The 15,290-nt window shown below is 33.8% G+C and overlaps 1 protein-coding gene across 3 annotated transcripts in view; it reads left to right on the forward strand.

Moving 5' to 3' along the window:
* The window catches only part of Pik3r4 (phosphoinositide-3-kinase, regulatory subunit 4), a 77,014-nt gene that overhangs the window by 7,396 nt on the left and 54,328 nt on the right, over positions 1 to 15,290 (forward strand). For all 3 annotated transcript variants that reach the window (XM_005406858.1, XM_005406860.2, XM_005406859.2), the window contains exons 3-6: positions 3,377 to 3,510; positions 5,372 to 5,954; positions 9,807 to 9,941; positions 11,278 to 11,499. In XM_005406858.1, coding sequence (XP_005406915.1) covers positions 3,377 to 3,510; positions 5,372 to 5,954; positions 9,807 to 9,941; positions 11,278 to 11,499 — 1,074 coding nt within the window. The remainder of the gene's footprint in view (positions 1 to 3,376; positions 3,511 to 5,371; positions 5,955 to 9,806; positions 9,942 to 11,277; positions 11,500 to 15,290) is intronic.

Raw genomic sequence — 15,290 nt, forward strand, 5'->3', positions numbered from 1 at the left:
GAAAGTGCTAAGAAAGATTGGGGTAAGTGTGTTCAAAGTGAGAGGTAGTGTCTTGGAGGAAATTAGTGGCAATCTGTCTTTCACTGTAATCTTTAAAATTTAAAATTCATACTTTATTATCTCTGTGGATTCACCTGTTGGCAGCATCTCATATGTTGTCTTTTGTGACTGGCTTTTTTTTACTTATGGTGTTTCCCAGGTTCATCAGTTTTGCAGCATGTATTAATCATTCATTTTATGGCTACATATTTCTTTGCTCTGGTATTTACATGAGTTGATGTTGATTAATCAATGATGGAAGTTGTGGTTTGTACTTTTTGGCTGTTTTTCTTTTTTTTTTTTTTTTTTGTTTTTTTTTGGTTTTTCTCCGGTACCAGGAACCAAACTCACGACCTTGCGCTTGCCAGGCAGGCGCTTTTGCCGCTGAGCTAAATCCCCAGCCCCTTGGCTGTTTTTCATGGTACTGTTGTGAGTGAACATTCATGTGTACATGTTGGTGTGGACTTGTTTTCAGTGTCTTGCAACTTACTAAGTTAGGGACCATGTGGTAACTCTTTAGCATTTTGAAATATTGTCAAACTTCCAGAGTAATTGTGCTGTTTCCGACCAGCAGTGTCTGAGAGCTTTAATTTTCCCACATCTTTGTTGACATTTTTAAAATACTAATCATAGTGGGTGTGAAGTAGTAGTTCATTATGTTTTTGATTTGCATTTTCCTAATAACTAATGATGGTGAATATTTTTTTCTTTCCTTTTTTTTAGTGGTGCTGGGGATCAAACTGAGGGGCTTGCACATGCTAGACAAGTGCTATACCACTGAGCTATACTCGCAGTTTAAGCATTTTTTTTTTTATAAGCTTGTTGTCAATCATATATTTTCTTTGAAGAATGTCTTTTTCTTTTTTTTTGGAACAAGGTCTCATTATGTAGTCCAGGCTGGCCTTGAACTCTGTGTAGTCCATGTTTGCTTCAAACTAGAAACAGTTCAGCCTCACTTTCCTGAGTGCTGGGATTATAGGCATGCACCCCATGCCTGACTGTGTCTTTTAAAATTTTGTCTTTTCATTGTTGAATTGTAAGAGTGCTTTATTTTGGATATAAATTTATTATCAAGGACATGATATGGAAATATTTTCACCTCTTTTATGTTTTCTTTCTCATTTTCTTGATGGCTAGCACCTTCAGTAACAGAGCTGCCATCTTTGTCGCATTCCTTGGTCTTAGGATAAAAGCATTCAGCCTTTCACCATTAGGATATTAAGTGTGGAAATTTTATGTCTTTTATCTGATGAGTGCATTTATCCTGGAGAGTTAGATTTCAAATGCAAATGTATTTTCTGCATCTCTTGAGATGATTATTCCATTATTAATTTACTATGTTGTATTCACTCATTTTCATATATAGGACTTCATTGCATTCCTGGGATAGTCCTACTTGATCATGGTGTGTAATCATGCTTGATCTAGTTTGCTGATATTTTAAGGAATTTTTTTGTGTTTGTTTGCTTTTCTTTCTTTTGTGTCTTAAGGTTAGTTACTGTTTTGAGGTCTGTCTTTTCATTATTGGTATTTATAGCTGTACATTTTATGTAAACATTTGTTTAGTTACATTGATAAGTTTTTGTGTGTTGTGTTTTCATTTTCACTCATCTCAAGTATTTTCTAATTTCCTTTTGACCCATTAAATATTTGAGTTTTTTTTGATTTCTATATATTTGTGAATTTTTCTAATTTTCTTCTATTATTGATATTTCTTTCCTTTATGGTTTGAAAAGCATTGTTTGTATGGTTTCAGTAATTTTTAAATTTATTGGGTGTATGAGTCCATTTTTCATTGCTTTAATGCAATACCCAAGGCGGCTACTTTATTTTGGCTCATGATTTTGGCATTATAAGGTCAAGGGTCTTGACCTTCTTGCTGACAGAGTTCTAAGGTGGTCCCAGGTTTCACATGGCAAGAGACAGGGGGTGTCCACGTGTGTCTCTATCTAGTCTCTTTGCCTCTTCTGGTCAAGCTAGGGTTTCACCTAATGTACTTCCCAATGACCCCATCTCTGGGCATCACAGTCAGATTGTTTTCAGCCTCTTAATTTAATACCTCACAGTGGGAATTAAATTTGAACATATGAAGCCTTGGGGGATACTCAGCCCATATCCAAACATATGATTGTGTCTCGTTTTATGGTCTAGAATAGGTCTCCTGTGGAGAATGTTCCGTAGGACTCAAAGAGTTTGTGGTTTTCTGTTAGGTGGAATGTTCTGTTGGTGTTCATTAGATCTAGTTGGTTTATAGGGTGGTTCAGGTCTTCTATTCTCAAAAGCTAGTGCTTGAAGTCCTTTTTTTTCCTAAAATTGATACTGTACTGACAGAAATTTAGCACATTTACTAAGTGTTAGGTATCAGGTACTTAGTTGCTGGGGATTTCTAAACGAACAAAATAGAGAAAAACCTCTTCCTCATGGAGTTTGCATTCTATTGGATGTATACATAATAAAGAAACAACATAAAATAGAGTCTGGCACAGAATATACATATTTAAACAGTTTGCTGTACTAATGAATGTCTGGAAGCTAATGGCCACCATGTTGAGCACTTCTTACAATTGTAGAGGCCAAAGGTAACTTGTATTAACCTCATGATGTCTCAATAAATTTAGTATTAAAATATTTATGCAAGGTTTTGTTTTCCTGATGTATACTTTTTTTCGTTGAACTCTGTATATATTCTACAAGTTAGTGCTGTGAAGAAAAAATAGGTTAAAGACAAAGGAAAAGGATTATACCAGGTGAGGATAGGTAATTGTGGTGGGACTTGCAATTTTAGATAGATGATTAAAGAAAAAGATCTTACTGCTAAAATGACATTGGAGTAGATTTGAAGGAGGTGGAGGTTTAAGGCACATTGATACTTGGGACATAGCATCTTATATAGTGAGACCACCTGTCAGTAAAGTTATTTAAGGGTGTCTAAGATTATTAAATGCATGGCATATAATAATGAAATTGCTTGTCTTTTTATGAAGGTACTTTTAAAAATTTCTGGTTTGAAGATTATGTTACCGCATCTGTTAATCTCTTCATGTAAACGTGTATGTGTATATATAATGTATATATTGTTACCATTTTAAATTGTAGAACTGTGAAATAATTTTATTAAATTGGCCAATTTTACTGGCCTTGTTTTGACTTTATAGTTTAAAAACTGATCATCAAGTTGTAGACATTATTTGATTGTAGTTGTATGTTATATTAAAATTTTAAATTCTTTTTATTTTGGGTTTGGTGTTTTGAGGTTCATGAATTCTCTGAATTCTGATCTGTGTTACAGGAGTTCTTGTGTCTCATTTCTAATGGAATTTTATCTCATGTTTTCCAGGTTGTGTGATAGCTGAACTTTTTACAGAAGGTGTACCATTGTTTGATCTCTCTCAACTTTTGGCGTACAGAAATGGGCATTTTTTTCCTGAACAAGTGCTAAGTAAAATTGAAGATCTCAGTATCAGGGAATTGGTAACTATGCTACAAGTGTTTGCTATGCTGTCTTCCATAGGACTTTGTCCCTGCTTTTAGTCAGCTTTGTAGCATGCTTTAAATTTGTAACAAGGCGGTAAAGCACAATAGAGTACAAAGAGGTTGTTACTTTGTTAAGGAAAAAGGTGCTGTATTTTCCCTCTTAGGCACAGAGTTCATTTAAAAAATAGCTATTTACCTTGTATTACAATCTTCAGCTCCACCTTGGACAGATTTGGATGGATGTCCCTGGGTTTTGGAGGGGTTGTCCTACATAGAGCTTCCTAGTAAGAAATGGAGAAGACAGATATCTCAAATGAAAACAACACCAGCTTCAGTCTAATACAGCAGCGTAAGACATTTCATAGAGAAACAAATTGGGCAGTTCTGTAAGGGGGACTGTAGAATCCTAGGCTGGTACTGCAGAGGCAGGTGTGGGAATTCTGTTAGTGACAATGTAAGCTGTGTGTCTGCATTACTGTTTGAGAGCATCTTTATGAAGTTGGTCTTGTGATAGCTGGTGTTATAGTAACTAAGTCATGGAAAAGATTATGGTGTGTTTAACATACTCTTTAATAAACTAGGGAAATAGAGAATATATTTTAATTTCTTTTAAAGATGGCAAATATTAAAAATGATATGCTTTAGAGAAAGACACTGTTGCTCATGTCCAGGGAATAGTGCATGGATTAGACGTCAGCATACCTGTCTTTGGGTGTGTGTTGTTTGTCATAATTTTGTGACTTCAGGTTTATATATTTACTGTGAAAGGGGAAAATTTGCTGAGTCTTTAAGGCTTCAGTCAAAGGGGAAAGTAATTCTGTTTGGCTCCTTTTCTGTATAGTACAATTGATTCTTCCAAGTTCCATGCTAGGTTTTTATTTAGAATATAAGCAGAAAGGTCAAATAATGAAGTATGTTTTTATTATATTTTATATATTTAAGTAGTAAACTATGTTGAGTGTATTTAAAAAAATTATTATCTTACCATATTAGAAAATTTAGGATAGATTCAAATTAGGTGTATCATTTCTAGCATTTGCACAATTTAATTTCTCTTTTATACATTGTTTTACTTATTTTTTTGTAGTGTTATGGATGGAATGCACGGACTTGTACATGTTGGGCAAATACTGTGTCTCCAACAGGCATCTTTAGCCCCATGTTCAATCCCTGAGGATTGAACCCAGGGCTTGTGCATACTGAGCAAGTACTGTACCATTTCATTATACTCCAGCCCATCTTTTACGTTATTTGAAAAATTTAAGTCACTGATTCATCTTTTGACTAAATCTCTTAGAGCTGCACTTAAATAATGTGTTATTTCTTTGAATTTGTGGCAGTAAAGTTTTAAACCAGCTCTCTGAACTAGGGATATATAAGTGGATTTTAGGAGTTGTGATTACTTTCAGAATTGTATGTAGCTTTGTGTGCAAAAATGGTTCATTTTTGTACATTTTTCTTGTACAAATGCCCTTGTACTTTTTTCTCTAGACAAGATCCATTTTTTTCTCCAGATTCTCAGTGGATCTCTTCCTCAGAAAAGTTTTAAGAATCCTTGAGTTGTGGGCAGCAATATATTATTTCCCTGTCTTATTAATAAATGGGGAATATTGAATAGTATATGACTTCCTTTTTGTGTGTTGAGCCTGTCTGTAATTTCCTGTTGCTTTCTAGGATGATAGAGGTGGATATTATTTAGTTTTTGGGTTCTAAAAGGATTTTGTCAGGTAAAGATTGAGAATAGTCAGAATTTTCTCAGAAATCCTTTTAATTACATATAAATTACCCTTGTAACTTTCATTTGGTTTCATTTCCTGTTTTTAAGTCTGTTTTTATTGCCTTTATCCCCTTTGCATAGGTAACTCAGATGATTCATCGTGAGCCAGACAAACGTTTAGAGGCTGAAGATTACTTAAAGCAGCAGCGTGGCAATGCGTTCCCTGAAATATTTTACACTTTCCTTCAGCCTTACATGGCCCAGTTTGCCAAGGAAACATTTCTCTCTGCAGATGAGCGTATTCTGGTTATACGGAAGGATTTGGGCAACATTGTTCACAATCTCTGTGGACACGATCTGCCAGAAAAAGCAGAAGGAGAACCTAAGGAACATGGGCTAGTTATCTTGGTGTCTGTTATAACGTCCTGCCTACAGACACTCAAGTACTGTGATTCCAAACTTGCTGCTTTAGAACTTATTCTCCATTTAGCCCCAAGATTAAGTGTAGAAATCCTTTTGGATCGTATTACTCCCTACCTTTTGCATTTCAGCAGTGACTCTGTTCCTCGAGTGAGGGCTGAAGCTTTGAGAACATTGACCAAAGTTCTTGCCCTTGTGAAAGAGGTTCCTCGCAATGATGTCAACATCTATCCAGAGTACATCCTTCCAGGAATAGCCCACTTAGCCCAGGATGATGCTACAATCGTTAGGCTGGCCTATGCTGGTAAGATTTTGTTGTCCAAGTCGTACCCGTTCAAGTGTTTTTAAGGTTAATGACGATAATACTCCTTTTTTTTTTTTCTGATTTCGGGAATTCCAAGTATGAACTTTGCTCTTTGAGCTATTTATATATATTTTAATAATATTTATAGCTATTCTGTTCCTGAAATTCTAGTTTAGGTGTTATTTTGTTTCTGGTCAGAATTATCAAGTGAAAAAAATACAAATCTTACATCTTTACTGAGAGTGTTAACATAATTTGGAATAACACTGATGTTTATAAGTATATACTTCTGATGTAGTATCTTTAGGCTTCTACAGAATTTCTTGGGGGCTGGGGATTTAGCTTAGTGGTGTAGTGTCTGCCTGGCAAGTGCGAGGTCATAAGTTCAATTCCTGGTACCAGAAGAAAAAAAAAAAAGAATTTCTTTCAACAAATACATCTTAGCTTTGGAGTACAGTAGTCTGTTGCTGTTGAAAAAGATGAGTTTTGCTGAGTAATATGATTTTTTTTTTTTTTTTTCCCGGTACCGGGAATTGAACTCACTACCTTGCACTTGCCAGGCAGGTGCTGTGCCACTGAGCTAAATCCCCAGCCCCGAGTAATATGATCTTGAAAGAATCTAGACACTTTCTGAATTTGAAGATTCTTCCATTTACTCTGATGCTTAGGACATGTGGCTTATGTGAGTGTATTATGCACACGTACCTGTTCTGTTTATAATTCTCATAAAATCAAGTGATACAGGTTCATTCTTTTGGCACCTGGAATTAATTCTAAATGCTCATTTCACATAGAAAATACCATTGAAACATTTTTATAAAGAAAATTTATTTCTGTAATACAGTGTTACGGAAATCAGAGTTTCTGTTTTGAAATCTTTGTAAATAATACATAGTATGTATTTGGTGATGATACTGTCACTTTTTTTTTTTTTTTTTTACTGTCACCTTTTTGAAAGGAACGTGCTCAGTTCATTTTATGATTTGCTTGTCATTATTTTAATGGAACATGTGAAAAGTGGTCTTCAACTCTACTGTCATCTCTAGGCACATCTGTTCACAAAGGGATTGGTGATGGTTGAACGTTGTTCTTTTTTTTTGTTTTTTGTTTTTTGTTTTTTTTCTGGTACCAGGAATAGAACTCACGACCTTGAGCTTGCCAGGCACGCGCTATACCACTGAGCTAAATCCCGAGCCCCTTGAATGTTGTTCTTGTTCCATCTCTGTCTCCCTCTCTGTCTGTCTCTATCTCTGTGTATATATATTTATTTGTATTTGTATCTCTGCCTTATGGTACATTTGAGTTTATTGTTTATGACAAGTATATTTCCAATTTACTTGGCAAAAATAATTGAACCAGGTAAAGTTAAATAAAAGTTCATAAGTTTTGAAAAACAAGCTGTATCTTTTTTTTGTTTTGTTTTGTTTTCTGGTACTGGCAGTCAAACTCACGACCTTACGCTTGCCAGACAGGCACTGTGCCACTGAGCTAAATCCCCAGCCCCAAGCTGTGTCTTTCTTACCAAAGTTTTATTGACCTACTTTTAGTTCTATATTTTCTGACTTGTGTTGAATAGATAATGTTCTAGTGTATATGTGCCATGTTAACATACTGACATCCAGTTACTAACACCAGTAGTATAAGAGTACTTATTGCAGTACTACAATACCCTAGTACTGCAATAGCTACAATTTATTGAAAAATCCTGTGGGTATCAGGGTCTCTACTGTTCACAGTTACTGCAAACGTTAGTTGTGAGATCTTACACCTAACCCTTGCAACAGTTTTAAGCAATAAATGTTACATTATCTTCATTTTAAAGGTTAGGAAGTTGGGATTAAGAGAGACTAAACAACATGACCCAACTGCAGCTGGTCTCATTCTCAGTTCTTAGAGCTTCAGAACCAACCCTACTCTTCTTTGGTCGTCTGGGTCTTTGTGGTGATTCCGCAATAACCCAGCATCAGTGCCAGGAGCTTGCAGTGTGCCTTCATGGCCTACGCAGCCTTTCAGAGTAGAACCAGAAGTTGATTTGAACTTTGGGTTAAGTGTAATTAAACCACATATATCAGCAATTATAAAAGTTTAAAAATCATCACTTTTTCCTTTACAATTCTATACTATTTCAGAGATAACAGTATAGATTTGTACCTTGTGTAAAATGAACTTTCAAGTTTTTTTTTTTAACATGGACTTAAATGGGGGAAGTAAGAATAGATTTACTTACATGTAGAAGTACCCAGGAAAGTAAGAGACTTCCTGATAAAGATAATATAATTTGTCCTTCGTAGCCATGAGTTCTATCTATATCCCTGGATTTAACCAATTTAGAACAAAAGTACTTGGAGAAAAAAGCTTATCTTTACTGAACACGTCCAGACTTTTTTTCATTATTCCATAAATAATACAGGACAACAACTATTTGTATTAAGTTTTAAAGTCGTCTAGTGAAGATTTAAGGTATATGGGAGGATGTACATATTATATACAAATACTGTGCCACTTTATACAAGAAACTTGAGCATCCACAGATTTGGGTATCTGAAAGGGTTCTCAATCCAGTGTCCCGTGGACATGAGAGGACAACTGTATTCATTGAAGTGGGGATTTTATCTAGAATTTTGGTTTATTATCGAGTTATGGCCTAGAAATTGCATCTCCAGAGCGAGCAGGCATTGTAAGGTATTAACGTCATGCTTACTTGGAGGTGTTTGTTCTGTCAGAGCAGTTTGAACTTGGCAGCAGTGGGCAGTGGAACCCAAGATTAAGGGAATCATTGTGTTTACTAGATGCAGATCCCAGTTACTGTAAGGTGTGTTTTTATTTCACAGATATTAAATAGTAGGGGAAAAGTGAGTCTTATTTTAAGTTTGATGTAAACTTTATGTTTGGTGCAATTCACTGCTAAGAAGAAGAGTGTACAGCCTTTGGTTGTGGTCATATGAGGAGGCACAGAAGTGGGAGGGCAGGAAGGGTACAGCCAGGAATAAAAACAAGTGAAAAATATTTTCAAAATATAAGGTAAGAGCTGATGAAATTGCTGGTAAATGTGACAGCAGAAATTAGAAATTAAATATTTTGTAGTGGTGAGGAGTATTAATAGATGTTCAGAAAAAGAAGAAAATATATAGACAGGTGCAGAATAGTGGCAGGCAGACTCATGGCTTGGTCCACTAAGAACTGAAGGGTATCATTCGTAGGGTAAATTAACAATGGTTGATTCAGGTTGATAACTGCTCTTTGAGGTAACTGTGACTCTTCATTTATGAGTGAAGGAACTGAGACTCAGATTACTTAAAACAGTAAATTGTAGATTTGACATATGAGATTTGAGCACATGTCTGATTCTGGAGCCTAGCTGGATTGGTTGTTTCAATGTGAATGGTTCTGTCAGTCTACTATCTCTGACTTGTGAAGTTGCTTTTTATTTTTTTTTTTATTTTATTTTTTTTTTTTGGTTTTTCTCCCGTACCGGGAACCGAACTCCCGACCTTGCGCTTGCCAGGCAGGCGCTTTTGCCGCTGAGCTAAATCCCCAGCCCCTGAAGTTGCTTTTTAAACGACAGGTCTTTGTATAAGGATTAAGCTTTTTTTTTTTGCCTCGTTGTATCTGGGTACTATATTTTGAGTTATTTTTGTATTTTTTTTAAAAAAGCAATTTAGTTATTGAAACTGGCAATTTGGGGAGGGTTATAGTTATGAGATTAATTACTAAAATTCTGGTTGTTAAATTGAAAAGTCCTACATTTTTTCTTAGTTTTGTATATATATATATAAAGGCTGAGGGAGGAAAAATTATAAGCATCGAAATGATTTAGATTATAATCACACTCGCCCCTTTTTTTTCTTATAGAAAACATAGCTCTACTTGCAGAAACAGCTCTGAGATTCCTGGAATTAGTACAGTTAAAAAATCTTAACATGGAAAATGACCCTAATAGTGAAGAAATAGATGGAGTTACACATCCGAATGGAAATTATGACACAGGTTGTATAATTTCTTTCTAGCATGCTTATATTTAGAATGAATTGTTAATACTAAGTTCCAAAAATTGTCATTTGGGGTTTCCACTTAAGATGTTTTGTTCTGTCTTCATATATTATTTTCATATATTATTGTCTAGGGGGAAAATAATCAGCTTGTCATCATAGATCCAAACATAATTGTTTTTCAGCCAGAATTGAGTTGTGTGAACAGCAAAATTTCTGAATTATGTAGTTCTTGCAGAAAATGGAAACATCATAGCTAAAGAATCTACACCTTTTTTACTTATGTGAATACATTTTGAGGCTACTCAAATTCTTTTCATTTCATGCTGTCTTTGATTTATACATCAAAAACCATTGCCTTTCCTCTAAAGGAACAAATACAATGATAAACTGAGGTCTTTGTCCTGGATGTTGTTATATCCATTCAGCTTTTAACAAGCTTTTAGTTAATGTTTATTGAAAGATTTAGAAGTAAAATACTGAATTTATTCCATGATGATTCTAGAGGAGAAGAACTAGAGAAATATAGTTCATAGGTTTGTATGTTATGGAAAACTGCAGTGGCAGTTGGACTTTTGTAAATAATGAACTTACATGTTAAAACTTGTGAGGAATTAAAATCTTTGTTAATGGAAGCATAGAATTTTGCATGGCAGACCATACCCCTTTTCCTTGCACAGTAGTCAGATGGAGCAGCAGTGGCCTGTCTTCTTCCATTCAGTCAGCAGATAATTGTTCAGCTTTTACTTTTCATCGGTTATGAACTTGCTTCAAGCACTTTAAAACCAAAGAGCCATACTCTCGCATGGAGGTCATAGTAAGGGAAAGACAGACAACTAAATAGTAATTGAAAAGGGGTAGGTGGATAGGAGGTAAAATCAGAGAAAAAGGCTGACCTGATCAAACTAAGTCTTTCCAGGACTCACGGTATATTTGCTGGTTTCTAAAAATATAATGAACCAATCTTTAAAAGTGCTTTCTAATAATATTGCTTAGTACCATCTTCTTATATCTTGAGCCTCTCTTGTATTTTTAAGCCCTTAGTGAAGTTGGTCTTTTGGAGGTAGAGTGATCTCCTGTCTGGAGTATCTCACTGCTTTTCTTCTTGAGCTCATAGATGGAGCTATTTAATCAGTGAGTTTAGGTATCTGTATGCTGGATCATTCTTCAGTTTATATTTCAGTTTCACATCCTTCAGCACTTGGAATAGTGGAAAAGCTTAGTGATTATAGACTTTTGTGGTAGTTTCTGTGGTCATTTTGTTATTCCAAGGAGTAAGAAAAAAGATGTATCTGTATAGGGAAAAAAATTGATCCTAGCTTTTTTTTTTGTAGAGCTCCAAGCCTTACATGAAATGGTCCAGCAGAAGGTTGTCACTTTGTTAAGTGATCCTGAAAATATTGTGAAACAGACTTTAATGGAAAATGGAATAACACGGTTATGTGTCTTCTTCGGACGTCAGAAAGCCAATGATGTTTTGTTGTCTCACATGATCACTTTCCTAAATGATAAGAATGATTGGCATCTCCGTGGAGCTTTCTTTGATAGTATAGTTGGTATGTCTTTGTCTTTAAATTCATATTTAAAGATTATAAACTACACTGTCAAATAATTTCATCCAATTTGAAGGGTTGGTAATGACATTATGCAGTTCCATTAATAATGATATGGGTTCTTAGTATTTCTTTGTGTCTGCCTTTGGATGATATATTCTAGCTAATTGAGGGGGCTGGTAATTAACCTGAGGTGTATCTGTGTGAAGGAGTGGCATGTAGTCACTTGAAACGGTACTTTAGGAGAATTGTGACCTGGGAAAGTGCCATGAAGTATTGTTAAAGTGACTGATGTGGGTCTACTTAAAATGTGATCGCAGTTGGATAAAGGTAAAAATAACAAATTATGTATGTTTATAAAAAAGGCTAGAATATACTAAAGTATAAATAGTATATCTCTTAGTATTAATAGTATACACTTAGTATATCACTAAGTATAGATAGTGGTTATCTCTTGGGCTGAGACTGGTGATTGTTTTTCTTTGTATTTTCCATACTTGTCAGATTTTCTGTAGTGGGCATACATTACTTTTAGAATCAGAAAGTAGCTAAAATATAAGAAGGTTGAAAGTAAATCTGTTACAAAAAATGTATAGACTTGGTTTTTTGTAAACTGAAAATTTGTGAAAAATTAAGCAGCTTTGCTTTCTTTCATTTGCTTATATTTTCTTTTCTTTTCTTTTTCTTTTCTTATATTTCTTTTCTTATATTTTTCATTTTCAGATTTAAAGAAGACATTTCCTGTTACATTTAGATTTAAGATTATAAATGAAGTGGACTTTGGGTTAAATCATGTCTGATATGAGATTTAATATTTTTCTCTTTTGACTGATAACTGATCTCTTTCTTCATGTTTAAGTCTTCAGTTTATGTTAGGTCAGTTAAAAATTATTACATGTTAAATTCATGTTACCATGAATATTCATTAACTATCATTTCCCACATGACTATAACAATTTGCTACCTTCACAAGATTTTTAGAGTATATTATGTATTGGAAATTGGGGCTGCTATCCAAACTTTCTAAGGTAGTAGCAGAAAGCTGCAAGGCTTTAAGTTTTGGCTTCCAGTAATCTAGCTCTATGAGGTTTACTGTTGGATTTTTTTCTAAAAAATAAAAAATGTAAGAAACCCTTATGTAAGAAGATTGATATTTCTGTAATTGTTATCATATGATATTTTGGTGAAAAGGATAGTTTCTACTTTGAAAATCTTTGCAGTTGCTTCCTTTTCTTACTTTGATGTTACTGGAAAGTATTCTATCTTTTCAGACATCTTTGGTTTGCTTTTATTTTTGTGTTTGTTTATTGATACATCTCATACCTGCTTGTAGGACTCCATCAGTTCCAGAATATAGTATACTTTGTTTCTCACATCTTTTTGTCTTGTTCTCTTCTTCCCCTTCCAAATAATCTTAAATCTTGGGAAACTGTAATCTGTAGAATTTTTCTTATCTGTTGGTCAGTGCTTTGAATGATTATCTTTATATTTTCTATAAATATATAATACATATAAAATACATTCTTTTTCTTTTAGAAGTAATTTTCTTTTTTATTTTGGGTTTTTTCTGGTACCGGGAATTGAACTCAGGACCTTGTGTTTGCCAGGCAGACACTGTGCCACTGAGCTAAATCCCCAGCTCCCAATTTTTATTTGTTGAATAAAAATAATATATACATACTGTAGAACATTTGGAGAGTACAGAAACCAAGAAGAAAATAAAACAATTTTATTTTATTTTTTTATTTTAAAGAGAAGAAAACCCCCAAAATAACAACAAAGACAAAAACAAAACAACACAAAAACAATAAAAGCGATATAGGATTTCAAAACAAGATGACAGGAGTCTTTCAACCCATGTACAAACTTTGTCAATGTTTTGATTTTTTTCCAAATGTTTTCCTTTTTCTTTCCATTCCATCTGTTCCCTTCTGTTAAATACTAATGGTCAAGAACAGCTACAGTGGCACCAAACTATTGGGTTCAAGTTCTAGCTTGGTCACTTAGATATTGTAGTTCTTGGTAAAATCATTTAATCTTTTTTTTTTTTGGTTTTTCTCCGGTACCGGGAACCGAACTCACGACCTTGCGCTTGCCAGGCAGGCGCTTTGCTGCTGAGCTAAATCCCCAGCCCCAAAATCATTTAATCTTTCTGTGCCTTGGTTTTCTTATGTGTAAAAATAATTACAGTACTTTCCTCTCTGGTTGTTGTGAAGACAAATTAAATTAACGTATGCAATATGCCAGACAGAGAAGTGTTATGTCTAATACTCTTACTCTTTATTTTTAAAAAATGTTCTAATAATGTAGTCAACACATTTTCTAATGTCATCGACATTTCTTGGAAACCATAGTTTAATAGATCCAAATTATTGTTACATAATTTTAACAAAATTCATTTAACCTTTAGTTTTGGACATTTAAATTATTTTTATTTTAAAATCATTATGCAGATAATCTTGTATATATTTATTTAAATAAGTAAAATACTTAACTATTTAAGTATAGTCATGTGCTGACTTAACAGTTAACAATGGAGATTTGTTCTGAGAAATGTTACTTCTCCAAAAAATTATCTCATCATTGTTCAAGTGAAGTATACTTTCACATACTAGGATGACTACAACACAAGGTGATACCACACTGTGCTACCACTGTTATATATGGCATAGCTGTGGACCAAAATATTGTTATTCAGTGCGTGACTGTATTGGTTTTGAAGTATTTTCTCAGGATAGAAGTATGACATTTAAGTTAGTGAGTTAAAGACGATGAATGTTTTTTAGAACTTGCATTTTTATAAATTTTTAAAAGATTAGGTTATTTTTCACTCCCATTATTATTGAATACTGTACATGGCTTTACTTAATCTTTGTTGGAAAAGTGAAATGATAATTTGTTTTCATGTGTCTTTCTTTGCTTACCTATCAAGTTGAAAACCTTTTTTATTTTACTTGTTTGTATTTTTTTTATGAATTTATTATTTTGATCCTTTTTTCTGATAGTTACGCTTGTAGAATTTTTTAGTCTTTTAAATATAAAGAACATTAACTTATATTAAAGGTAGTTTCTCAGTTTAAGTTGATTTTAAATTTTTCTTTATGAAACAATTTTTATATTAGTTATGTATCTTTTATAATTTTTCGTGCTTGAAGTTTTTTCCCATTCCAGAATTAACCTGTTGTATGCTTTTTTAAAAAAATGCTTTGTTTTGTGAACTTGACTATCGAATTGATCTTTTGAAGGGCCATATTGTATGGTAAAATGTAAATTTTATTTTCTCAGAAATGTAGCCAATTTCTTCAACAGTGTTTATTAACATTTCACTTCTTTTTTGAGGGATGGGTGGTACCGGGAATTGAATACAGGACCTCACACTTGCCAGGCAGGTGCTGCATTACTGAGCTAAATCCCTCCCCAGACATTTTGTTTCTTACCCATTGATTAGTGAAACCATCATCCCTTGCATGCCTGTCTTTTGTCTGTTAGGGGTCAGTTTCTGAACATCTAATGTATTTATTTCTTTATTCTTGTACTCATGATACTACCACCCATATTAGCTTTATATTACTATAGATTTTAATCATCTTTAATGTCTGGTGGGGTGAATTCTTAGATGTTATTCTTTATTTCCAGAATATTTTTAACTATTTAATGTCATTGTATGTTCCAGTTTATAATGTTTATATATATATAACCCTTTGGAGTTTCAGGTAATATTTTCTTTATTAAAGAAAACAATCCTGTAATTATTTTAAGGAAATACCTTTATAAATTAAGGAAAATATACTTTT

This window comes from Chinchilla lanigera, unplaced genomic scaffold (assembly GCF_000276665.1).
Source record: "Chinchilla lanigera isolate Chin_1 unplaced genomic scaffold, ChiLan1.0 scaffold00100, whole genome shotgun sequence".
In the NCBI taxonomy this organism is placed as follows: domain Eukaryota; kingdom Metazoa; phylum Chordata; class Mammalia; order Rodentia; family Chinchillidae; genus Chinchilla; species Chinchilla lanigera.